The 27,685-nt window shown below is 41.1% G+C and overlaps 2 protein-coding genes and 1 long non-coding RNA gene across 3 annotated transcripts in view; 1 reads left to right on the forward strand and 2 right to left on the reverse strand.

Annotated features, from left to right (window-relative positions):
- LOC124854737 (MAU2 chromatid cohesion factor homolog) lies at positions 1-9,860 on the reverse strand. The gene is made up of 18 exons (XM_047343057.1): positions 9,581-9,860; positions 9,211-9,294; positions 7,930-8,025; positions 7,587-7,681; positions 6,829-6,856; positions 6,490-6,645; positions 6,255-6,401; positions 5,630-5,720; positions 5,430-5,533; positions 5,164-5,241; positions 4,627-4,692; positions 4,403-4,486; positions 3,936-3,985; positions 3,743-3,820; positions 3,549-3,660; positions 2,248-2,338; positions 1,968-2,095; positions 1-1,337 (listed from the first exon to the last, which is right to left on the reverse strand). The coding sequence occupies exons 1-18, from the start codon at positions 9,812-9,814 to the stop codon at positions 1,263-1,265; spliced, it is 1,797 nt and encodes a 598-aa protein (XP_047199013.1). The 5' UTR covers positions 9,815-9,860; the 3' UTR covers positions 1-1,262.
- A 1,469-nt stretch (positions 9,861-11,329) lies between these two features.
- LOC124854781 (mitochondrial coenzyme A transporter SLC25A42-like) lies at positions 11,330-18,556 on the forward strand. The gene is made up of 8 exons (XM_047343155.1): positions 11,330-11,723; positions 12,102-12,240; positions 14,425-14,536; positions 14,798-14,823; positions 15,399-15,565; positions 16,293-16,409; positions 16,929-17,080; positions 17,197-18,556. The coding sequence occupies exons 2-8, from the start codon at positions 12,154-12,156 to the stop codon at positions 17,520-17,522; spliced, it is 987 nt and encodes a 328-aa protein (XP_047199111.1). The 5' UTR covers positions 11,330-11,723; positions 12,102-12,153; the 3' UTR covers positions 17,523-18,556.
- A 7,627-nt stretch (positions 18,557-26,183) lies between these two features.
- The window catches only part of LOC124854657, a 29,458-nt gene continuing 27,956 nt past the window's right edge, over positions 26,184-27,685 (reverse strand). Inside the window, exon 3 of the long non-coding RNA XR_007034810.1 lies at positions 26,184-26,788. This is a non-coding gene — a long non-coding RNA (uncharacterized LOC124854657). The remainder of the gene's footprint in view (positions 26,789-27,685) is intronic.

Below are 27,685 nucleotides of genomic sequence, written 5' to 3' on the forward strand. Positions count from 1 at the left end.
AATTTTCAATCATATTTTATTGGAAAATTATTGAAAACAACATAAGCATTAAAAACGTAGGCATTGGATAGAATATGGCTAGTACTCAAGTTTAAACTGTGTCCTTACAGAGTGCCTTAAATACCAAGCGTTGAGATTTCTACATAGGATAGCTAAAAATACATACACACTTTACTAAATTGACTTTATAAAAAGTCACTGTACAATAAAGGTTCAACAAGTGGTGAGTCTATACAAACATACTGTAAAGAAACAAGTTAGTAGATCTATCCAGACAAATTAAAATATAACAAAATAAAATAATTTCAATTTTTGAATATCTGAAGATTATTGTAAGCTCCAAAAGTCTAAATGTGATTTGTAAAAATTACATCAATGGGGATTCATATATTATGGAACTCGAAAAATACATAGGTTGAATGTGTTTTTTTTGTTGTTAAAAAAAAAAAAAGGTACGAGGGAGCCCTCATTGCAACCAAATGATATAAAATCCAGAAGTAATGAAACGTTGCTCATTAACAGACTCAACAGAGGCATCTTCTGGTCCAAACATGAACTGCACACAATGAACTGTGCGCTGTCCCCAAACAATGTACACTGCCAACTCACCAACTGATTAATCTGTGAAAATATATTACAAGAGGTCTCTATTTTTTTTCTAATATGGATTTTGTACAAAAATTATCTACCAAGAATTTATTATACGCAACCCAGGTCAGAAAATATTGTACAAAGGGTCCACATCAGTAACTTCCATGCATGAAAAAAAACAGAAAAAAACTGCATTCATACAAAAAAAAAAAAAAGGCAAGATGTAAAATATTTACCAACATTATAAAAATATCAACATGAATAAATTAATTTCTTCTACATTTCTTTACTGCCCCGCCCATCTACTGCCTCTTTTTCCAAGCAATGGAAGAGAAACCTGTCAGAGACGTGAAGAAGCCCTTTTACAAGTCGCTGCGTGTCCTCCACTGCTCTAATCAGGAGTCCAACCCTGCCCCTATGTCCTGTCAGCCATCAGAGACGATGGAATACATTTAACAGTGGCTGTAATTGTTGAACAAAGTTTTAGAAATGGAATGGCAGACAATCAGGAAGCAATCTTGCGAGGCTAATAAAGTGAAGGCTTAAACTTTTGTCACCTGTTCCAATCCTCTCAAAGCTCAGCTACAATGGTCTGACAGCAGGTTGTTATGAATCAGTCTGTTGCTTGTGATCGTGTACCAGCTACTGTGACATGAGAGACAGAGGGCTCCTCATAGCAGGCTCGCAAGGCTGGTGGTGGGGCCGTTCTGGGCTTGGATCTGGACAGGAGGGGGGCCATCAGTCCACTGGAAAACAGAGAGAAATACTGTGATTACAGCACTGCAGTACAGACACTGAAAACAGACCAATCACAGGGTAGTATATAGCTGCTTTCAGACATGAACTGAACTCCAGATAATCTCTTGAAATGAATCAGAGGGGCTGTGTGTGAGAACAGGAATGTCCGAGTCAGTTGGTGTGGACATTCTCCAGAGTATCTCCTGCCCGGCCGCTAGGAAAAACTCTGGATAATGTCCGAGTGAGCCCGTGTGAGAAAACAGCAGGCGGTTGTCCAGAGGATTCACCGCAAGGTAGTGGGCGCGTTGATGACGTTTCTTACATGCAATGGATGCAAAACTATTTAAAAAAAAAAAAAAAATGTGTCGATGTGCTGTAAACACACAAGCGATTTCCTGGGCAGAATTTATGAATCACGTCCTGCCTTCTGCGTCACCACTCGCCTGAACGGTCTGGAGATGTCTGTGTTTTTTTTAGCGAGTCTGAACTCGCCTGCTGCGTTCCTCATATATGACAGGCAAACTCTGGACCCCCATTGCGTGACATTTTCTGGACTTCATGTATGAAAAGAGCTTAATACAGATAATTGAGACAAATGATATTTAATAAATCAAAAGAATATATTCTCCTTGACATACACTGATGAGGTTATGCTCTGGGAGGCTGCAGGCAGCGATGTGGTCCTGCAGCAGCTGCTGGGAGAAGTTCTGGTGCATCTGAGCTGCTTCATGGGCATCGATAGTGTTCCCGAGAGCCTTGTTCAAGTCTGCAAGCACAACACGCAAACAAGATTTATCCTCGACCACAGCTTGTATCTCGAGGACAGAGATTTTGTGTTGGTTAAGTATTCTTACAGTCTTACAAAGGTCTGCAAAGCCTGTGCTTTTATTTTAAAATGTTCGTGAGGCGATTACGTACCTTTCAACAAAGCTGACGACCACAGTTGGACAGACATGTCAGGGATCTTGCTGGCCAGCTGCATGGCAGGTACAACCATGTTGTTGCTTTCCTTTAGAGGGACACAACAACTTGTTAAAGAAGCAAAAAGACAAAACACACAGGTGAAGGTGCTCATTTTATAAACAGTGTAAGAATTAAAAAGTGTTGATCCTCTTACGGCTCTTTTCTGTGTTCCCCCCCAGGACCAACACTAACACACTGTTACTTAATAGATTCATATCATTTACCTCTCTTCTACTTTGAAACCTTATACTTATTTTCTCTAACCATAGCAGATGGATCACAGATGCGTGACACTATCAAGTTAGAGATAAGTTTACCCTAAAAGCTCAATGAGAAACTGAAAAGCTGTGGCTTAGCCTACACTTACCCCAGATGAAAGGATAACAGATCATGTTCCCCATACACATGCACGTACACGTGTAATTCTTTATCGCCATTATTTTATTTTCTGTTTGTTTGTTTGGTATTTATTAGTCTCAGCATTCTTGTTGTTGGTGCTTTTATTGTCCTATCTCAGTGCTCTTGTTGCATTATGGCTCAATGTCATAAGAACCTGCCTCAGATCATCTTTAATTATTCCAGCTTTTGCCGGACGACATTAAATTCCATTTGAACTGATCGTACCAAAGATCCTTGTGTTAAAGATCATTGTTAGTCTCTCTCTGCGTGTTATTTTTACTTTGTGTCGTTATTGTGGTGGTTCGTTTTGTACCTCTGCTGCTGGGACAGGAGAGAGGGTGGGTGGGGATGTGTACGCATTATTATGTTGTTTATTGCAAAAACTCTGCTGTGACATGCTGCCAATCAACTTCCATTTATTGTTTTTGTTTAAATTAAGTCATTTCTGTTTCCCCCAACAAATGTAAATTAATCGGAGCTAATTACTGGGATATGCGGCCGATGTAAATGCAGATCTGTTCAAATTCACAGTGATATATTATCAAAAGTGATCATATGGGCTGTTTTTACAAAAGAGAATAATTAAATGCTGCTATTTTGGGGCAGAATGTAGAAACAGATGTATAAATAAGGCCCCAGCTGTACATGGCATGTCAAGAGAGTAAACAAGAACAGATTGATGGAGTAGAAAATGTTGTCTTTCCTTGTCCCCAATCAAGTAAAGACTAAAAGGAAAAAAAATCTTCTGCTCTGGTGACATGGTTGTTATAACAGCTTGTAAAACACCCAATTCATTGCCTAAACAGTGTAAGGTGAAAATCAGACATTAGACCCATTTGTGGTACATGTCGTCTTACCCTGTGGTTTCCCAGAACGTAGAAGATGTGGCCGAGCAGAACCAGAGAGCAGGCGGTCAGTCTGTTCAGATCCTCAGCGTTAGACATCTTCAGGGTTTCCCTCAGGAAACGTCTGCAACACAAACACATATGAGCGTCAGTGCATGGTGGACCTGTGAGTTTGCTCACTGTAGTCCACTTGAATGCTGTCATACTTGGCCTCGTTGTAGCGTCCTTGAAAGAAGGACAGGAGTCCCCTGATGTAGAAGGCTGCAGCGCGGAGGCAGTGGGAGCTGAATCACAAAACAAAGACAAGTTAATATCATGAACAAGTTTGAACAAAAAGCATAGTTTTAATCTAATATCTTGTGCTATTGATACACTCTGTAGAACTCCTGTGCATCTTACCTTACTGGGAAGTTGTGGTCTGGATTTATTCTCTCTAGGAGGCTGTACAGCTGGAGATCAAATGCAATGGAAAAATGTTAAAACAGATTTTAGTCGCTAAGTTTACAAGGTTGTCTCCACTCATCATGTTGCCTTTAATTTCAAACTTAAAGTGAAGGCATAACCAAGGTCACCTGGATAACCCGTGTGTGTTCTTAAACCTGAGATAAGGGTCACTGGAATTTAGTTATCAAAGCTTGGTTGGGTAAGAGACATTTTATTGAAAAATTGACAGAAGTGCTCTCTGGTGGACAAACTGTGTAATTGAAACACTGACTGTACAAAGAAATAAAATAAAGATTTTCCTAATGTTAATCATGTGTTCCTTTGTTATTTGTCTGAGCAGAGCACTTCCTGCAGAAGTGAACTACTTCACTGAACATTACACTGTTTAAGTAGTGACACAAACCTATTGTTAGTCAACTGACCTCCTGGTGTCTGTTTCCTTCCCTTATGTAGACACTGGCCAAATTAGTTACAATGTATGTCCACAGTTCCTGGTGTGTGGTGAGCTGAAACAAAAACAAAAACCGACGTGTTTGAGACAAAAGGAGAAATCAGCGACAGCAGCGACAATAAGAAGAGGAGTATAAATGAGGAGAAAAATATGAGTAACAGTGTCTCGGATGCAGCAAAGTCACCACGTACTCACCCGCAAAGCTGTAGTGAACTGTGCCTCAGCATTATCCATACAGTTCACTGAGATACAGTACAGACCCTGGGATGTGAGAGGAGCAGGAAGAAACACACCTTTTAGACTGACAAATAGAAACGTCGGGTTCTGTGTTTCAAGTATTTAAAAGACGCATTTCAATATATTTAGTTCTAGTTATGGTTTGGTTTCTTTGAGTGGCCGATAACAGTTACTTCAGGTTACATCATACGTTTTGTCTAATTCTTACTTTTGCTGACATGCTAGCTTTCGTTTTTTATCATTTGTTTGTCGACCAAAAAATGTTTCCTTTGAAATATCAGTTGGTTTAAGGTGCGAGTATTTAGAATTAAAAAAGTTTGTCATAAAACCAATTGCTTTGATTCTCACTGAAACACTGTAAAAGAGAGCGGTAACCACTTTTCTGAATTATATTTGATTTTAGTCGATATCACGGTTTTCAATTTCTGGCAAGCACTTAAAGTTGCAAATACAAAAGCACATGTCCAAGAGGGTTTAAGGTTTGAAAATACTCACTAGGAGCGTGTGGAGCTGAGCAGCGTGGTTGGTGAATAGCCTGGGGGACTGTTGGCACAGCTGACACACCTGTGAGATCTGGACGGACACAAGAGCCAGTGTTCACTTTCACATGATGGTTAAAGCATGCAAATTGTTTTCGTGAGATGCTATAAAATCGAGCTCCTGACGCAGCTGGCCTTTTCCTGGACTGTATGTTTGGCACGTTGCAGCAAATGAGACGCAGCTAAACTCGATAAGTGTCCATAGAAAAAGAAACAATATACCTCTTGTAACGCAGTGGCCTTGTGGCCCGTGACGAGTCGACACATGATGATGTGTTCCAGTAGAATGACTTGAAAGGTAGAGAGGATGGGGCTGCAGTCCAACACTGAATCGCACACAAAGACAAAAGAGGCACAGTTTGTTAATATTTAGTTACTCAAGATGACATTTTGTTGTGAAGAACACATGACATAAAACTCACTTTTTAGTTTCTCTAGTTGCATGAGAGCCTTGTCTGTGTACTTCTGGGCTTTCTCCAGATAACCTGCTTGCATGGAGTGCATGACTGTCACCTGTAAAATGTCAAGAGGGAGTAAGTGTTAAACACTGAAAAAACAATTCCTGATAAAAAAAACTTCAAGCCACACGACACAACTGGCACTTTGCAAGCTTTTATCCAAGTGCCACTAGAGAACTTAACTAAATGTAATATCCAACTGTGCAATATTATAATGTGCACTGGTACTATGTGCAAAATAACTAAGAGTTCATATACTCCTTCCATCTGTTTCAATACCTTACATTTTATGTATTTATTGCTTGTGTTTTTCTAAATATATTTATTGGATTGGCATGTGTCTACTTCTGTGTTTTGTACAGTGTGCAATGACAATATAGGCATTGAATTGAATTAATACACAGGTGTGAAGCTGCCCATGAGAATAAAGAAAAACTGTTTCATATATTAACACTTAATTATAAGTTGTATATTAATTACAAATAACAGTGCTAACACGTGTTAAGTTGGAGAAAAATCTCAGCCACACCAGCTTTGATGCTTATTTTGGCAGTTGATGATTTCTGGTGTAGTGATGTTGTGGCATTACCAAATAGACGAGGACACACATGTGCTCCTTGGGCAGCCAGTGGAAGAGGTCGGCTGGGTTGCTTGGAAGAATCTCATCGTCGTGGAGTGTAGAGATGGTCTGGATACACTGCTGCAGCTGCTTCAGACACGGCTTCACACTCTTCACCTGGAGAGACGAGGACACGATAAACAAAATTGTTTTTACCTGCTTTTTTCTTTGAAAAACCCAGAACCTTCCAAACTAGGCTTCCTACCTGTCCAGCATCCAGGTAGTGTGTGACCTGTAGGACCAGGAAGAAGACCCTGAGGGACTCCTTCTGGATCGGGTTTCCCTGCCAGTTTTCTACAATAGTTCCGCACAGTGTGAGCAGAGGATGCACTTCGCCGAGCTTCCTCTCCATTAGCAGCAACTAAAAAAGAAGAAGAGTGTTGTTTATTATTTATATAATGACACTATTATTGTTAAATGTTGGTGTTTCACATAAACATTCACATAAAAAACTTAAGTAAATATAATAATCCTGTGTTGGAACACATCGGAGCTTTAATGCTGCTATGTAGTCACGGCACATATAAAATAACAGAGGACTCACCATTCCTTTACTGAGAAGAAACAATGCCCTGAAAAAGAACAAACATCAAGTCAGTGTTTCTCCCTCATACCTTCTAACATTCACTTTATTATTTAACATGGTTGGTAGAAAGAACTGATTATTTTCTATACAATGGGAACTTTGTGATGTGTGAAGGTGATTTGTCTGAAACCCTGATAAAAGAAATTGGTGGAGAAAATGTAATTATTTTTACCATAAAGGTCAATTTGAATTTGCTGTGCAGCTAATCAGCGTGTTGACTTACAATATGTAATTTAATAAAAAGGCATATGATGTTTCATGTATTCTGGGACTCTTCTGTGAACGAAACTTGCTTTCCACGAGTTTCATAGTCTACTTCCCCGTTATCTGATTTGCAATAACATTTAAAACAGCAAATACTCTACATGACCATAGAAACTGAGGCAAAATGGATCAGCAACGGTATGAATTATTTTTGTGTGCCTCAGAATAATAACTAGGTTTGATGAAATTGGAGGCATCATACACAATAAACCTGCGATGTACACACATATCTGAGCCTAAAAGGGGTAGGTACAGGTACCAAACAAGCAAATGAAGGGGAAAAAAATCACCAGCTCGCACAATGTGAGACTCCAATTTTCACTTATTTATTGCACTGAAATCCCAACACCAAACTGCTGCTATAAATAAGTGAACATTGGAGCCCTGCAGTGTGTGAGTTGTTTGATTTATTTAGGTGTGCTGTAATAACCACAAAAAGCTTTGACCTTTACCTGGTATATTCTGAGCCCACCACTCGGGCGTACTCCGCTCCAACACCCAGGAGGTCGCACGCTGACACCAGGTCTTTCTCCAGTGTATGAAGTTGCTGGAAGAGACAATACAAAACACTGCTGTCATCACCTGAAGCTCAACGTTTGCTATTTTGTCACAAAGTCAAAACCCTAAAATGCAGAATATAACAAAAAAAAAAATCACAAAGTGCATGTGTCAGCAAACTGGAGTGAGATTAGATACCACGTTTTAATTAAAGCTGTTGTGACCCTGCTCACATTTCAACTGTGTGACCTGCATGTGAAAAGGAGCTGAGTGGGAACATCGAGGTCTCATACATACCGCCAACTGGAACAACAATCTGCAGTGCCAGTATGGCGTCTGCTGGGAAATCTGGATGGCCTTGCGCAGTAGGGGCTTCGCAGAGTCCACCAAATTCTGAAAATTGATAACAAGGGTCAATAATAAATACCAATGTCTATCCCACATTGCTTTAAGAAGGAAATGGTTACTGGTTCCATAGTAAACGGTGTTAAAATTCCTGGCTACTGAAAGCATCCACTGTTTCCAAACTCTGTGTTTAATGGACACTGATATTTTGTCCTCACTCTCAGACATTTGGGGTCGACATCGGCATTTAACAAGTTAAGAACCGTCTCTCCTGGGGCTCTGCTTGTTTAGAGTTGTTACTTTATTTGTCATCAGATTAGTTTACATGTAGTCGTATTGTTCTTATACATGCACGTACCTTGTTCATAATGGTTGTGTAATAATATGCACATTTGAGTGACTTATTTAAGGTTTAATTTTTAAAGACACTGCCATGTAAACAGCATATGCTTGAGAAAAGCAATAATCAAGTGAAGACATGTGGAGTATTCCGACCTTCGTGACATTATGTAAACATGTACACGTCTTAAATCACATTATAGCATCCTATTGGAGTTTGCACTGCATTTTGAGACATTGACACACAACAATTACCAACTGCGTGACCACACATCTCCTGGGTGTAAACAAGATGGAAAGATAATAAAAAAAAAAAAGAGCTGTAGCTTTCTGCAGGATTTGAACGACAGCAGCCAAAATAGCGCTAGGTAGCGTCATGCATTGAAGTATTCAGGTTTTCAGGATGGGGTTTAAAAGTTGTGTACTAACTTTGTCACAATCTGACTATGCTCTGGATCATGTGAACAGGAACATGAATGGAATGTTCTATGAGCAACTCATGTAAACACCATCATCAAAATAAAAGGTCTTATTCTAAATGAGATAGAATATTGGTGTTTATGTTGCACTTATGACAAAGTGTAATATGGTGCTATTTAATATTTAGTATGGATATATTTCTTAAACAGAAAAGTTGGTGATGTTACTTTGGTGTGTTTCAGTGCTTGTTGGGACACTTTGATCACATTTGAAACAACATCGCGATAGCACCGATCATTTAGTTCACTGTGGTCGTGGAACAAGACTTCCATCTCTTCTCTGCTCGTCGCACCAGGAAGTTAGGAACAAATTCTCCTGATCCTGAAGTGTCACTTGATGCGAGGAGGTGGTGAATGTGCGAAGCTAAGCTAACATGCCCCTCTGAATGAATTCCCCCCCCTGAATGCGAGTTACCTGTTGGCAGAAGAGCTCTGACAGAATACTGGCTGCTTCAAACTTAACATCTTCAAACTGCGGGACCTGCTGCGAGATGAACCACTGCGGAACACAAGAGAAGACATGTCATCAATGGAGCAGTGGGAATCCCAACACAGGAGCAACAGTCCAGAGAGGGACCGAGAGGGGCCGAGGCTGGACGAGCACTCCACATTTCAGCAGGCCGAATGAAAAAAGGCTCTAAACGTGTGGGGGTTTTTCATGTTTTCTACAAATGCGACCGAGCTGTTTAACGGCTTTGGCCGCAAGTTGCTCTCGCTGCCTGCGGCCTACAGCCGGCCGCTCCTCCGCCGCATCCCCGCTCTTTCCTACGGCGAGCGCCCCTCACCGCTTTCTCCAGGTGGCTGCGGGCCAGCTCGCTGTTCTTCGTGTGGTGGTAGAGCACCGAGCCCAGCTGCAGATGTGTCCGGGCCTCGATCCTCTGCGGCGGCTTGAACTGGAACACGGCCTGTAGACAGTGCACGCAGAGCCGGATTTTGGGCGGACTGGAGGTTCGGAAATGCTCCGCGAAGCCGAGCAGGGCGAGGTACCAGCGCTCCGGGGCCTCGACGTTTGACGCCATTTTACCCGACAACAACAAGTTTTTCAGCGGTATAGCCAGATCCCCGGGTTGCCAGGTTCGCTCCGGTACATACCCACCCCCCACCCCAGTCAAAGCGTCGAGAGACCCAAGTCCGTACCTTATGTTGGATTGTTTTCTTTTTGTAAACAAACTAATCACTAATTACAAATGACCTCAGCTCTCTCATTTAAAACCAGTACACACAGCACAAGACCCAGTAACTGCTTAACTTTAGACATCGTTCGCACCAGTATCTGGTCAGAACTGGATTCACTTACTATGATTTACAAACTTCCCTCAAACTACAGTCTTGTGTTCCTCTTAGAGATTTTAAATCACTACTATCTGATGTTTTTGATGAATCTTATGACTGTCGTTATTCATTAAATAAAGATTAAAAAAAAAAAGTTTTTGTATTTGTGTTAATTAATTGACAGGGATCATCTCTGAAAATATGTCAGATAAATGGTTTATTTTCTTCCATACTTACTGAGCACAAAAGAAGAATCATTCTCCTGTTAGTGTGTTCAGTTATTATCGTACTTATTTTTTAAGTCAAGTACATATGAACATAGAGACAGCAGTACTATGAGTGATTTATATTTTGTCAAATATACTCTCACTTTATAATAATTAATGGCAAATATACAATTACCTAAAATGTGCTGGGGAATGTTTAAGAGCTCAACAGATTTCCATGAAATTGAATGAAGGGTTGAGGCATGATGAGAGGAAGAACCCATTCAATTTTTGGTGAGGATCCAGGAATTGTATTTCACTGTCTTCAACAATGCATTTTTTATTTTTATATTGATTTGTTAGAGGATAAATTCATAAATCTTGATGAAAACAAATCAGACATGTTTAGGGAACTGTTTTGTGTGTGAAGATCCAAAATAAAATATATTTAGTGGATTTAAATATGGTTTCATAAGGGCATGTTGAGCCCGTACACTCTACTTAGTGCCATTCTAGTTAATAAAAACAATAAAAGCTAACCAAAATAATCAATGACTATTTTGACAGAAATTTTAAAACTAATTTAACTGGGAACCTGCTCTGAGTCTCAAAGTTCTGTAAGAAATGTTAACAAAGGAAAGGAAAGTTGGACTAAATTCCAAGTCCAGGACTCATGAACATATTCTCTCAATGACCAGCACTATTTTGTAATTAGACAGTTTTGCTTTGAGTGATTCATATTTAGTCTAATATACGCTCACTTTATAATATTTTGTGGAAAATATACAATAACCTAATATGTGCTGAGTTGTAGGAGAACTGTAGGTCAGGTTTTTTGGGGGGGATAGAAATAATAGAAATAATTTAGTTTATTTATTTATTTATTTTTGTGTGGGGAAACTTCTGCAAGAGTCCAAAAGTTCTGCAACAAATGTTAACAGAATGGAAAGTTGGTATGCTGATGATAACGCCAACCTGGCAACCCAATGTTCCGGATAAACTCGCGAGATCTCACGCCGTCGACGGGATTAGCGTGTGGGAGTTGTAGTCCAAAACACAGAGTACGCTGCCCTAATTCCTTCAAGACCTTGAGCAGCACAAACAGCGCTGTGCGCAGAAGAGAGAGAGAGAGAGAGAGAGAGAGAGAGAGAGAGAGAGAGAGAGAGAGAGAGAGAGAGAGAGAGAGGCGACGAGCTACAGAGTTTTCTCGGAGGCCTTCGTCTATAAATACACAACCCAGCGATCTGCGGCTCCACACCTGTCTCCTCAGAAACACACAACAAGACGACACATCGGAGCCTGGGGCAAGTTGACGACAGCGAGTGCAGACAAGAAATGTGTGCAAGGATCCGCAGGACACAACAGCAGCAGCAGCAGCAGCAGCAGACTGGTGACAACACAACACAACCGAGCTCTGTCAACACGACAGCCTTTTTCCACACGACCCAAGGTAACACAAAGAACCAGTGCACCACTGGATTTAACTGCACTAACCATGCACGGGCCTGTCTCTTCATTCTGTGTAGTTTATTTATTTGAGGTGTGGTCACCAAGTTATTTAACTGCGCCCATTCAGGGCATCGACAGTTGATCAAGTGGGATTGATTTATTATTACAAACAATGTGTCCGTCTCTTTGTTTAATGGATGTGTTGTTGTTGTTGTTTTCCTGAAATGTAATACCGTGTTTACAAGTCAGGCTGCTGGGTGCGCGCAGCCACGCACTGTGATGAGGATGCGCGGGCAGTGCGTGGCCGTGCGTGGCCGTGCGTGGCAGGGGGCTGTCACAGTGTTTTTTAACAGCCCTCCTCATGTTCTCTCACCTGCAGCGTGTCGCCCTGAATGAGTGGCTGGGTGTCTGAGAAGCTGTGAGCCGCACACATGGCCCACGGTGTGCACGAGCACCAGAGCCGCCTGCCCGTGCCCCAGACCACGGTGCTGGCTCTGCCCCCTTCCAGCCAGGCCAAGGTGGGTGCTGCTCCTACACCACAACGACCCACTCACACGTTATGCTGCTGGAGCTCATGTGGCATCTGTTCATGTAAGAGCAGTCCGGGCATGGGCTGCATTGTAAGGGTCTTATTAATTCAAGCTCAAGTGGGAAATTGGGGGAAATTATAGTCATGGGCCAAAGAGCTGGAAAGCAGGCCTGCAGCCAATTATCATTCTTTTGTGTAATACTTTAAAGAGCAATTCATTTTAAATGTCACCATCTCCGATATTGTTCCTTATCCGTTAAAGTGGGAGTGTGTAGAGTTTAGCTGAACAGCCCTCACCTCATCCTCCCCTTCCAAACGTGAGAGAGAACCTGTGGCAGTCTTCAGTTTTCATAAAAAAACTCAAAGGGTGTTTAGTTTGTAAATAAAACAAACAATTTGTATAATTTAGATGAATCACGCTCGTGAAAACGTCACAAGGATGGTTTTATATAAAATTTCTGTCAACAGACCTTTCACCTTAATCTTACACACTGGACCTTTTGTAATTGTTTGATTTCTTTTCATAAGACGAACCTTACACTCCTTGCTGGGACTCCAAAGCTTGGCTCAGCGCCATGTGGCTGTTGTTGTGTCATGCAGTAAAGCCGTCCTGGTACTATACATACTTCTGAAGGACAGGCCTCTCCCGGTGCATAGCTTTAAATAGCAGGGAGGTGCCTGCTAATCTCAGAATGCACTTAGTTTACAAAGCGACGCAGCAGGTAGCATGGTGGCAATGAATGAATGAAACGCATCCTTACAGATGATATTCTAGTTTTCATGAATGAAGCTTATTTTACGATAAATAATATTAACAATACATTTTTATACAACACTTCTCAAAATAAAGATACAAAGGGCTTCGCAAATAAAGAAAAAACTGAAGTAAAATAAACTAAACAAATAAAAACTTAGTCATAAAAGAACAACACTAAACTTTTTAAACGCATGACCACCCATAAAAATGATAAAACAAGAACTAGCCAGAATAACCTGATTCAAAGGAAGCCACTGACTCCGCCTGCTGTATTTCCTCGGGCAGGGTGTTCCGGGGCCTCAGGCTCTTATTACAAAAGCTCTGTTCCCCTCAGTCTTCAGCTGACAATCTGGAAACAAGTTAAAAGGCCCCTGCCAGAGGGTGTAACTTAGGTGATATAGTGGTAAAAGATCCACAATATACTGAGGAGTCAGACCATGAAGTGACTTGTCAGTGTTTTAAAAGAGCCTTAAATCGTTTCTAAAACATACTGGAAGCCAGAGTGAAGGGGCTGAAACCAGGGTGATGTGTTCCAGCCTGTTTGTTGTGGTTAAAAACCTGAATGCTGAGTTCTGCACTGTCGATGAAAAAAATTATATTTGGGAATAAATGTATTAATAAATATACAAGATATGAGCTGAGGACTGAATAAGAGCAGATTTTACAATGAAGTTACAGCTACAGGTGACCTTAGACAGATATTGTACGTAGGTAGATTAACAGGTTATATGCAGAGCTGTAATAGTTATGACGCATTGAACTGGTTATGAATGCGAATGAATGAAATCCAAAACCGTGTCCACCTCCCTCCTCTGTTTTAATTTGTGACACATGTTTGTGTCAGATGCTTCTCTTATCAGTCAGTGGTATTGTTTATCGGGTTCAACGTTCCCATCCAGCCGCACGAAGGCTCACGTGTGCCACACACACACACACACACACACACACACACACACACACAGTTGTGTCTTCATGACTGAGCACATTACATTGACTTATATGGATTTCCTGAAGACTTATTATAACATAAACCATAGTGACTACTTGCCTTAACCTATAACCTTAAATATGCCTTCACCTTGAAATGTAATGATTAACATTTTGGAGACTTGCTTTTCGTCCCCATGAGCAAGTCAAGTCCCCATAATGTGACTGTGTAAACCTGCACAATACACAAACACACAAACACACACACGTTTCTACATCAGTTGTGTTATCTCTTGTGGTTTCATCACAAACAGTTGAGTCACTCTTCTGTTAATCTACATGCAGATTTTGCTGTTCTGTTGTTAATTTTGCTGAGTGATAAGACACAGGATAGACACTGGTCTTTGTCCACACTTTAATAAGGTAACCACTGGAAGGTCAGGTCAAGTTGTCCTGTGTGTTGTAAAGTGTGTCTGTGTGTTCAAACAGGACCTGAGGCCCAGATTCACAGCTCTGGACCTACTGCTGTGTGGTGCGTTCGCTGGAGCGGTGGCCAAAACCGTCATTGCACCGCTGGATCGGACTAAGATCATTTTCCAAGGCAAGAACAGCTTTCTAAATATATAGTGTATTAATAAATAGGCCACATGTCAGTGACCTATGTATAGGCTGTTGTGTCATACTTCGAACAGTAAATGCTAACACAGTTTTTCCCTGTTTGTACCAGAAAATTCTCTGACTGTTGTAACTGCTCTTAACTAATTGTTAATCCTCTTAGTAGATGTTTAGCCTACATGGGACAGTGTGTGTAGGTGGATGTTGTTCAACCACGAGAGTCACTCTGTTCCTTGTTGTTTCACAGTGTCCTCAAACAGATTCTCTGCTAAGGTGAGTTCAGTTGTCTGTCTATCGGAAAATCACTCCCTGATTATGAAGCTGTAATGGTAGAATGTATTCATTATAAAATAATTTATCAATGAAAGATAAACAATTGATTGGATTTCATTCAGCAAATATTAATATCAAACAGTTGATTATTACTGCTTCACACATTTGTGTATTTACTTACTTTCCTTATATATCCTTAGATCCCCAATATTTTGACCAACAAAGCAAGAAAAACATACAGTAAACAATATAAATACACTGGTAATTAGCTATTGTCAACACATTTAACACATTTTGTCATTATTTTTGACATTTGGTGCCAAACAATTGATTTGTAAGTATATTGAATTGATAAATAATTGTTAATGTTAAGTAAAGTAAATCATTTTAGGTTTCAACCCAAGGAGGAACAGTATATCTGTAGTATTATTTCCCAGACAAACAAACTTCATATGTGGGTCTACACTTTATGTTATGATTATTAGAATTTTACAGCATCTACTGCTCCTAACAACATACTGTGTGTGTGTGTGTATATATATATATTTATATATATTTTTTCACTGTGTATCCAGGAGGCCTTCAGGCTCATTTACTGTTCATACATGAAGGATGGGCTCCTCAGTCTGTGGAGGGGAAACTCTGCCACCATGGTTCGGGTCATGCCCTACGCTGCCATCCAGTTCTGCTCCCATGATCAGTACAAAAAAAAGCTGGGAAACTACTACGGCTACCAGGGAAAGTGAGTAGAGAAAATGCGTCTCAGCAGTAATGACTTAATCCAGTTATTTATTTGTATTTATGAAAACATCATGGAGAGTTGTTTTTTTAGCCCTGCTGGTGGTGTGGCGCTATAGATGTCAGTATAGGTCTGTCAGTTGAATAAAATAATCTGAAAATAAGGAATGCATTGATATTAACTTAAAGACATTCATGGTCCCTGGAGGATAATTCGTTTTTTCAGCAGCATCATCATCAGGTTGAAATATCATTTGCTCCAAAAATTGATATTATAGTTTGTGACCAAAAACCTGTAAAACTAACGACATTCTCATTGGCCACAGCATGTTTTGTACTTGGTGCTAATCAGAAAATTCTAGCATGCTAACACGCTCATACGGTGAAGTGGTGAATATTATAACTGCTATCATTGTCATCATTAGAAGGCAAGCATGCTAACATGCTAAGCTATTATGGTGAACATGGCATATCATTGTTATCATCAGAATGCTAGCAGGCTAACATGCCTAGCTAACAAAGAGAAAAAAATGGTCAATATTATATCTGCAGTCATTATAATCATGAGCATGCTAGCATTTGGTACACTGCAAAAATGCCCAATCAGATTTAAGTGAAAATGTTTAATAGCTCACAGTCATGTTTTTTAAACTGCTATGTTACGTGAGTTAATTACACATTTAATGAAATAGTTAATAGTTCATGTTAATTAGTTGTGTTGTTTGTTTCAGGGCTCTGCCTCCTTTCCCACGTTTCCTGGCTGGCTCTCTGGCCGGCACGACTGCGGCCATGCTCACCTACCCTCTGGACATGGTGCGAGCCAGGATGGCCGTCACAGCCAAAGAAATGTAAGCTAATATCTCCTGGTACCACAACACACACTAGTCCTATTGTCGTTTGCGTTGAAACAGAATGGAGTCCATTGAAGTAGTTTCTGAATGTCTCACAACACCATGCTGAATCTCTCCCCATCGTAGATACTGTACCCTCATACATATTTAGCTACAGGCTAATTTAGTGGGTCCAACAAACTCAGTTACTAAAATGTTGTGCAACTAAATACATTTTTCAATTACAGGAAAGCAGACGGGAAAACGTAGGTAAATTAGCTTTAGCAAAAGTTAGCTGTGATTGTACTCGAGTTAGCCTGAACTATAGAATCTGCAGTGCAGTTTGGTGTTTACGTTTGTTTTCTAGTTCCTGCAAATTCTACATGATGTGTTTTTTACAAGTCGCAGCTTTCTTTGATATGATGCATTTAATGTTCAGATTTGGATCTTAGTTATTTATTTACCAAATGATGTCACACACAAATGAAATTCATATTAAACAGTTGTTAAATAATGTTTTGCTCTTTTTTCCGACAGGTACTGCAACATCATGCACGTTTTTGTGCGCATTTCCCAAGAGGAGGGTGTGAAGACCCTTTACAGAGGTTTCACCCCCACTATTCTGGGCGTCATCCCATACGCAGGCATCACATTCTTTACATATGAGACACTCAAGAAGCTCCACACAGGTAACGAACAGGAGTATTTTTTTTTCTGCGTTGTGTTCATGAAGTTGAATTTTAAATATTTACAGTAGCTCAGTGGGTTTAGCTCATTCTTCCTTTGTGTTTTTCCTTCTTTGTAGAAAGAACTAAGCGATCCCAACCGTACTCATATGAGCGCTTGGCCTTTGGTGCCTGCGCAGGCCTGATTGGACAGTCGGCCTCGTACCCTCTGGACGTGGTGCGCAGGCGCATGCAGACAGCCGGCGTTACCGGCTCATCCTACGGCACAATTCTGGGGACCATGCGTGCGATCGTAACACAGGAGGGAGTTATACGAGGACTATACAAAGGCCTGAGCATGAACTGGCTTAAAGGGCCCATAGCCGTGGGCATCAGCTTCACCACATTTGACATCACACACGGCCTTCTGCTCAAATTGCATCAGACGGACTACTTCACCCACTGAATTAGTTGACAGTGACTGAGGGGAAGCACCAAGCACAGACGAGACTGGCATGACGGAGGTTGTCAAGTCTGTCACGTGGCAATAATAAGTGTCTGCAGCCAGTGCAGGGCCGTCCTGCTGCACACTCCTGTCCGCTTCACACAGGGGGTTGAGGAGTGTGGGTTAGGAGATCTAGTGCGCACCGAAACACGGCATCTCAAGCTTTGATAAACGCACACGTCAGCTGAGTGAGGACGGTCTTCATATATTCATTCACATAATCACAACCTTGTTATGAATTGTGGTACGATGGAGGTTACTAAAGTGATTGACGGGTGGATAACGGCTGTTTTGTTTTTGATGGCTAAATGAGGAGGACTGTTTGTGTCGCATTGATAAGTTACGCTCGCACTTTATAAGAACTGAATGGTTCTTTCAGCCTAATCTATCAACTGAGAGAACACCGTTTTTAATCAGTTCTTTTTTTATAACATTGATTATTTTATTATTCTTTTTCCTTTCCAATAACCTGACCATGCAGCGTTTATGATCTGTGCCTGGTAACAAAAGGGTGACTATACAATGTTTTGTTTTTTTGTTTTTAAGTTAAAATTGTATGATTGTGCCTAATGTGGAATTGATTTATGGAACAAATGATTGTCGTAGGGAGATCATGTCAGCAGGGCTGCACAGTTTCACTGTCCACCCAGCACTGAGTGTGGTAAAGTATTATAAAGTCTACTCAATGGAGATTAATCAAATATGAAAAATAAATCTATATATCACAGAAATTGATTTATATAAATAATATAAATATTTCCTTTTTGTGCTGTTCTTACACTGTTGTGCATGGTCTATCATTGCTTTAACTGGATTGTTATTAGGCACCATTTACTTAAAGCAACTAAATATACCAAAGCACATAACACAGTCGTGAATCTCATGTTATGTAAAGGTTAATCATACTATCACTACTAATGTACTCGTAGTACTTCTACAGATGTTTACAGTTGTCTCAAGCTTAAATGACCGTGCAATAAAGTGTCCATCCACAACACTGAGCAGCGAGTCCTTTTGTCCACTTGGGGGAGCAGTGGGATAAGCAAAAGTGTTCCCATCGTTAGTGACAGTGGTCTTAAATGTGAAATACTAAATTCCAGGTTGTATAGTTACAGTAGGTTTCTACGAGACGCACAACGAACTGCAGCCTTCAAATGTGCTCCTTTTCAAATTCAGCTGAAAAATAACAGTTAACATACAAAACAATATCACAAACATAAAGTGAATCAGTGCTTTGCATCTTTTCAGCTTGAAACTAAATAATGCTTTATTTAAAAAAAAAAAACCCATCAATGAACAATATCTCTAATATATCATATCTGTTTGGGTAAAAGTCCAACCACTACCCATTCGATTGATAACTTCTGACCTACATGGGTGCGACACCGCCTTTCCTTTCTTCGGCAGGAGATGGCAGCATTGAGTGGCTGTGGTTCTCCCTGTGTGTTGGCCCGTAATGGAGGTTAGTTAGGCTCTGATCACCTCGTGGCCTGAACTTGACCTGCCCTCTGCTCACTGAGACACTTACTCTCATTCCACTCCTGCATTTTCATTCAAGCGTCCTGTGTAAACGAAGAACTGCACATTTTTCAATAGTGCTGATACTGTTTTTTAACTAATCTATCTTTAATGCTGAACAAAATGATGTGAAACAGAAAACTACAAAATGCCACCAAGACAAATTACTCACTAATAGATAGTATATTACAATTGATGTATTGTGTTTTTTTAAAAAATATTTTATACACAGGTATTATGATAACAAAATTATGACGGAAGTGCAGTTAAAAGTAAAGTACAATAATTGTATATACATGTTTTAAGAATCAAATCATACCCCTCTTTTAAGTATTGTCTATAATTTCTTGTCATTTATTTGAACTCTTTTTAAACTCTTGCATGCAACAAAAATATCTATACATTTAGTTGCCTTTGTATTGAAGACAAACATGAGAAAAAAAACAGAATACATATTTTTCTTTTTCATTTATTGAAATGTTTCCATCACGCACTACATATATACAGTACATACAGGATTTAGATTGCATGGTTTATAATTCCATAAAATAAATGTGACCTAAATGTGACTGACACAGATCAATAATATATCTTGTATTTTTTAACTAATCAATCATTTCTGTTTCATATCTATTAAAATAAGAAGAGTATGGTAAAAAAGATAAATTCAATATATAAGAGTATATGGTATTCTGCGTTCTGCCAGTTATTTCTTTCTGTCCTCATCCTGTTCTGCTGCATTGGATCGTGTGCATGAGCTGTGACAAACTGGGAGTAGTATGTGCCCAGTGTGTTGCACTGGTTAAATATCATTCACCACCTGAAAGCTCTTCTTCTCCCTCACCACGCCATCTCCTGAACTTCACATCCGAGTGGCTGGATGGAGGGAACCTTCCCTCCGTCCATCTGTCCATCCCTGCGTCTCTCATCCTCCCTGCCTACAAATGACCTTGACTGTGAATTATGGGATATCCTGCCACCCTACAGTGTGCAGCCACCCAGCCTGGTATTGCAACAATTGCAACAATACCACATGGGTGGATAACATGGTTGGAGGGCGGGTGCCTGAGAGAAGAAGCAGGAGGAGGAGGAGGAGGAGGAGGAGGGATGGAAAGATGCTTCTTGAAGGCGGCGTTGCCATAGGTAACCTGGATCTGTGCCAGGGGAGGGGTGGTGAACCATTTGCATGTATTCAAATCTCGCATGAATAATTCACTTTGAAGCCCCTGCTGGAGCGCGGGCAGACAATAGCTGCTCACACACACACACAGACGTATAGTATATGGCCGAAAAATGCACACAATTACGCCCTTCACATGCACAAACCACGCCTGATCCGTGTGTGAGAAAGGTGAGGAGGTTAAACTGGGAGACACACAGGAATAAAGCCTTGTTCAGTGCTAAATCAGGTTCAGATGCATTGAGACAGTGGCTGCGGCTGTAATATCGCTTTGCGTGTCTTTCAGATTGCGTAAAAGGAAAAAAACACTCTGCTCTGGTTGGTCGAGGCCATCTCTCCCCAAAACACAACAGATGGTGCATAACCAGGCATAGGGGCTGTTTAACTTTGAGCTTTATGGTAGATGGCATAGTACAGGAGGTGCAGGAGGGAACATATGGTACACTTACACACACACACACACACACACACACACACACACACACACACATGTTCACACCCTTTTGTGGTTCCATGCTGAAACCCAGAATCTGGTCCAGAGGCCTGCATCAGAGTCGGCTCCTGCAGCACCTGGCCCCTCGTAAATCCAGCAGTGTTAAAAAAACGCCTTGAGAGACATTTTATCCAACAGAAACGGGCCTGTAAAGGTTTCCCCCGTAAACCACCCTTTAAAAAAGCCCAGAAATGAGTGAGAAAATATCAAACCTACGGTGCCGTGACTATAAAACCCACTGAAGAGCTGCAGTAATATCAGACGCATGCGGGATATTTACAGGTGCTATAGGGACGTCATCCTCTCCTGTCACCAGCCCTCTCTCTCCCCCGTAGCTGAGTCTTGTTAATTTTATAAGATCCAGCATATTGCCACTTATCGGCTGGCAGCGTTGTAAAAGCTCTGGGGGTCAGTGCATTACTGAGCTGCTGGGCTCCGCTCTTCCATTAGAGGGAGTGTTCAGGCTGCGTCGGCCTTCACTCAATCAAATGCAGGCTCCAAATGGCTGCTCCAAGTGCAGATGAGGGGGCACAAACACACACATGCACACACGCACACGCACACACACACAAATGGAGACTCCTTGAACGCCTGGTTGTGAAAGTATAGTATACGCATAAATCTGAGCACATAAATCTGAACACACACACACACACACCTCTCCTCACTGGAGGTGGACGAGTGTGTGTGTGTGGGGGGTAACACATTAATTTGCATGGAGTGTTTGCATTTATAGAGAGTAAATGTAAAGGTGCACATGCTCGTGCTGCATTTTCACCACTTGGCATTTGGGCAGATTTGACCCTGAGGGACTCCTGCTTGAATCTGCAGAGCAGGTGACACGGACGAGGGCTGAGCAGTGAGGACCACAGCAGCAGCAGGTCCAGCTGCTGCCAAAATGGAAACTTAAATAGAATTGTTGTGTTTGCCGGAACATGCAGAACAAAATTATTTTCCATTCAGGTCATTTTCATGCCACTGCGTGTGAAGGTCATAGGAAGCTAAAGATGAGTGTTAATGGGAGTTACTGTGCGTTCCTTTCTCACACTTAGCAACAATGACCTTATGATTAATATGCATCTGCCTTAATTTTCCTTTTCCCCGGGCCGCTCTGCTTCTCTCTGAAATGCATGCATTGTCTTTTTTCAGATCTATGACCAGGTGTTAGTTCATTTTGCTTCATGTTTAAGATATAACTTTGATATTCATCTCACAAATAAAAGACAACATTGTTATGTATTCATTTTTGATATCAGTCAGTCAATGTGAAGGTGTTTCATGTATTTTTTAAAGATTTTATTCAATTTTTTCTCCACGCAACTTCACATTTCTGAACACTTAGCATGCATTGAGAAAAGGGGGGGGACCCTGCCCCATTTATAAACATATATGTTTTGCATGAGAATGGCCGGGGTCCTGTGAACCTTCTGCTCCCTGTGTCCACACTCAATGGCATCACAGCAGTTAGCATGACAAACTATAGGCTCCAAGTTCTCGGACATTTCAATGCAGCCTGGCCCCACCACCCCTTGGGCCCCCCCCCGTCCCCTATCGGTGTCCTGACTCCACCACTATAACCCTTTTTTTTTTGGCAGACCCCCCCCACGCCCCCCATCCTCAACTTGCTCCTCTGTATGCACTATGGGCTGAGCCTACACTTTTTGTGAGGTGTCTGGAGGGCGACCAAGTTCAGGGGGAGCTGGGGAGACGAGGCCTGCATGCACACACACACACACACACACACACACACACACACACACACATGCATATATATATATATATATATACAAAGAAAACAACAATGGTGGATTTATCTCTGTTATTCTTACATTTTTAATTCACCAAAGAGTTCAAAAAAGAATTTTAAGCTCCACATGAATTTGACTCATTAAGTTCATATTAAATCTTTTACACTCTAACATCACACACGATTCCAAAATCAGCGTTTCATTCCGCATGAGAGCAGTCGTTAGGGTATGAAATAAAAAATCGGAAGTTTCATTTTGTGATGATTTATGCTGTACGGGCACATCACTGGGCCGAAGCACATTTCTACTACACACACGTGCTGCATAAATACATGTACCGTCTGCAATGTAAAAACACACGCTCCTGCTCGGCTTCATTATTTTACACCATACACCCGTGATCGTGTACGTGCTGATTCAGGGAGGAACACACACATTGTGTCATGTTGTGTGTAAATCCTCAGGCTCCAGTCGTTGTGAACATCTCTGTTGTTTCGTCACGTTTGTTGATCTGACACATGAGCTCATTGTGTTAATGGACTAAGAGAGAGTCCGCATCACCATAATGACCGTTTTAAATAAATGAGTACAATAAACACCGGATTGTATTGTGTTTATTGGTGTTTTATAGATACACAGCAATTCCATGTTGTCGCGGAAATTGTCTTCATAAAAAATAAAGGACACATCAGCACTGAATGACATCATAAATATACTGAAATACTCTGTCTCACGAAGGACAATTAAGATATTATTTAATGAAGCCGATTTGGAATTTACAGTATCTACGAACACATTATAGTAAATAAATAAAACCCCTCAGATTCTCATTTTTAATGTTAATATGTCACAAGATGTAATAACAACCACTGTTCAATTAAAAACAATAATGAAAGCATAGTTTCTGATGTCAGGAAGAAAAAATATAGGCTTTATTATCATGGCTAATAATTTGAGCGCTATAGTTTTTACTCATCTGAACCAGTATCATAATTGCCCTGTTATTATTGAACGATATAATAACGTGCTCCGCTCCTTTAGTTCTTCTTCTCCGGCTGTAGAATAAATTAAAACTGTCTTGATTCGTGCATCTTCCTGTTTATGTTATATCCCTCATGAGCAAATTGAACCAATCAGAGGATGTGAGTGTAAAGTAAATGAACAACAAAAGGCCAACGTTTATGACAGCAAAATTATATAAATTATTTGGATTGGTTTAAACAAAAAAAGGCTATAATTTAGAATGTTTCGGCTGTTGTTTTATTCTATTCAGCCTGTTTATTCCAACACATTTAGCTTGTCATAACAAAAACAACAGCAAGTCCTGAAAGGTGATTTTTTTTTTTTATCTTATGCACACGAGGAAAAAACATTACATCTCAACACCCTAGAATTAAAATAGAAAGAATAAATAACATGATGTTAATTCTTTTTGCTAAAACTCATAAATCCTCCCGGTTGTCTTCATGTCTAATGAGCTGTGGGCAGCTCGGTCCTGCTGTTGAAGGCCTTTGTGTTGTTAACAGACAGGATGTTAGAGACTCTCCATCGACAAACAAACAAGTGAGCAATTAAAAGACAATTAGCCGACCCCCCCGAGGCTTTGTGCAGCTCAGTGAGAGGCTGTTTTTACAACTCAATGAGCTGTCACACATCAGTGCAGTGGAGGGGTTAGAATGACTTTTATTAATTAAAAAAGAAAAGGTTGAAAGTTTCAATTTACAGATTTATAAAAATTCTGATATTAATGTGTTACAGTCTTGGCCCTTACAACACAGAGAAAAGTGCAAGAAAATTTACTATAATTCCCTGAAATAAATTTAAGAGTAATTGAAGGGATTTTATAAGACTATGAAGAATAAAAATAGGTGAGTAAAAGGCCAAAAAAGGGAAAAGCAATTTTATCTTTTAACACAAGCTACATTTTTTTACGCTCGTCTTCCCCATGAGCAGCGAGCAGGCCCTCCTGTCAGAGTCGTACACTGTATACAGACTGCATGTGACATGATCCGTAACTCTATCTATAGGTGTTATGGTATCATTCCCACCATTAAAGAGGTTTTCCACCTTCCCAATGACCTCCGCCTCGCCTCACAGGACACAGAAAACGACCTGATGGCAAAGTCTTTCACTGTACAGAGGGTATACTGAAATGTGTGTGTGTGTGTGTGTGTGTGTGGGTGTGTGTGTGGAGCTGGTCACTCCGCGTACAAACTCTCTTTAGAAAGCGTCCAGCCTGCAGGGTTTGGCCCTCTCCCCGGTGAGAGTGGGGGAATCTAGCATGGCGAGTAAGCATGTATATCAGGCCATCTCACGGCTGGCTGGATGCTCCCTGGGTGGCCCGCTGTGGTCAATACTGCACTGGTGACTGGACACACAGAATGGGATAATCTCCGACTGTCTTTCAGGGACGTTGTGCGCACACACACATACATGCAAACACACACACACACACACAGGGATCTGCTTTTTTGCTGGACTAGCCATGGAAGCTCGGCCTGGCCCTAATTCCAGGTCAGGACCGGTCAGGGGGAGGCGAGGGCAGAGCCCAGAGCAGTGTTGTTGAGGGACAGAGGAGGAGACAGAGGGGAGCGGGGAGCCCATTTCAGCCAGGGCAGTGGAGCACACAGGAGACACTGGGGCATCACCCCAGCGAGCTGTTCAGGGAAAACAAAAGGAGGTGTGATACAAAACATAGGCCCCTACACAACACAGGACCTGTGTGTGTGTGTGTGTGTGTGTGTGTGTGTGAGGTTATGAATGTGTATCATTGTTCAGAGTTTCCTTCAGCTCCAGCAACTCGCTTCAACACCCCTGCTGCTCACACACAAAGGCACCTAATTGACACCCCAGATTTAGGCCACTAGGTTTAACTGTTCCCCTTCCAGCCCCTCAGTCCACGCTGGAAAAATCAGAGTAATCAAAATGAACAGGCTCCCACAGCTTCTCATGCCCACGTCCTCCATGACACTTCGGTGGTTGGTAAGAATCTATATTTTTATTGACAATTAACCCCGAGGAAATACCAACAGTGTGTAAGTCAGTCTCTAAATACTTTACAACTTTTCCTACCCTGCCTGTGACTCCCATAGTTAACTTGTGAAGGTATTTTTAACCAGGTCATAGATATATTGCTACATTAATTATTATCACTACTACTACTATTTATAATAATAATAAAATAAAAAAAACACTTGATAAGAATCCTCAACCTCTGTAGAAAACTGTTTTAAACAGTGCATTTGATGTGAACTATTTTCAGCTGTCAACGCATCAGAGGGGTGATACATACCCTGCACCGTGCTGTATATTCATATTGTAATAATTTCATCATGACATCATCATGATGTAATTTACACCATATGATTGGTTAATTTAAATAAGCTAGAGATCATAATTCAAATGTTACTATACCTCAATACCTCATAGACTGAATTTGACCTATTCATGATGTATTTTCTTTCTGACGCATTATGGCACTATAGCCTGATTATTTGCTGAGCTTTCCTGGAAGATGTAATTGTTGGATTATATTCTTAGTGACCTTGACCTTTGACCCCACCAAGTAATATTATACCAGGTTTGGTGAAACTCTGTCCACACATGCACACAAACACAGTATAAAAAGCTTTGACTACATAGTAAATACTTGTTAGTGGGCAAAAAACAAACAAATGAGGCAGTTTTTATTTCACAAAGTTCAGTTTTATTGAAAATATATCATGTCAATACTTTTGGCATTTTGAAATCTCATTGATTAATAAATAGGTTCATAGCATAATGAAAAAGATTGCAAATAAATATGTATACGGAATATCTCAGACAAGAGGAAAGTAATTCAACAGCGACAAACTCTCATCAAACAATTTTCCAGTCAAATACTTGAATGTGAATTAGCAACTGAAAAGAAGGGACCCCTCGGGGTCTCATTCAATCTCCGACCTGAAATTGGTCTCAAATATAGTAATACGGATCTAATGAAACAAATTTTGGGGGGAAATATTGCTTGCCAGCTCCAGTGTTCACTTCATACGGCTCTAAATTGATTCAACCTCTAAACATACCTTTTAGAAGCGGCTCCGACTTACCTGTCCACATCCACACAGAGCGAAGACAGCACTGCTGATAATCACACTGTAATGACGGGTCTCACTGACTGCTCCTGCATATGCAGCGTTCTCCATACGTGGCCGAAGGTTGAACGTGCAAAGAGAATCTGGTGCCAGGCAGCGTGTGATTTGTGATGAAGGCTTGATCGCAGCTTTTCATGGAGGATTTCTGATGTGGTCTGTGGAAACATAGTGAAACAAAAAAGAGCGATTAATGGAAAGAAGAACACACAATCTGTACACATACACACATGCATTTACTCTCTTTAAATCTGAGCGGTGATATTCTCCTAATTAAAGCGTACGGATGTGGGCCACTTCAGGCAAAGATGCGTCACCTCTGGCCTTCTGGTGGCCCGAACAAAATGGATGTGAGCCATGGATGTGCCATTTTTGGCAAACATGCGGTGCTCTAGGCAAGGTCTAATCTGAAAGTAGACCTAAAGAGGCCCAAGTGGTAGAAGGTGAATATGGCCTAAATAGCAAATAACTAATTTGTGCCTTTGTCACCTTTGGGTGACGTGCGGACAAGTGCCATCATTCCATGCGGTATGTGGGCCGGATGACAGTGTGGCAACGACTTTGCTATGTGGGGTTGGACCGTTCTTAATTAATATGACAGGTTTATTGTGCAGGGATTTTAAAACGTCAAAGCTTGACTATCAGACTTTCGCTGTAGATGAGGACTAATTCACTGATGATGAGGAATCACTGTCTGTGCTTGGAATCACATGCACGTGAGCTGTCACCATAAACAGCTCGAGGGGACGACGCATACGACATCACCAACTCACCAGACAAACCAAAACTGTTAATGGTACAGGCAGAGGGTGTGTTTGTTTGCGCGTCTATCAGCTGTCTGCATCAATGTGTGTGCACGACCCCTGAGTTCGCAGACAGCCATGGGTCAAAGGTCGAGGCAGAGCCTGTCTGGGTTTCCCGGGCTGACCCCGATGCCTGCAGCACACACACACACACACAATGGAGGGGAGGATGGGTTATGCCCCCTTACCAGACTAATATCACCTTTGGGATTAGGATCCAGACAGAAATACATTGACCCCCTCCCAACCTCG

Source organism: Hippoglossus stenolepis, chromosome 14, assembly GCF_022539355.2.
Source record: "Hippoglossus stenolepis isolate QCI-W04-F060 chromosome 14, HSTE1.2, whole genome shotgun sequence".
NCBI classification, from domain to species: domain Eukaryota; kingdom Metazoa; phylum Chordata; class Actinopteri; order Pleuronectiformes; family Pleuronectidae; genus Hippoglossus; species Hippoglossus stenolepis.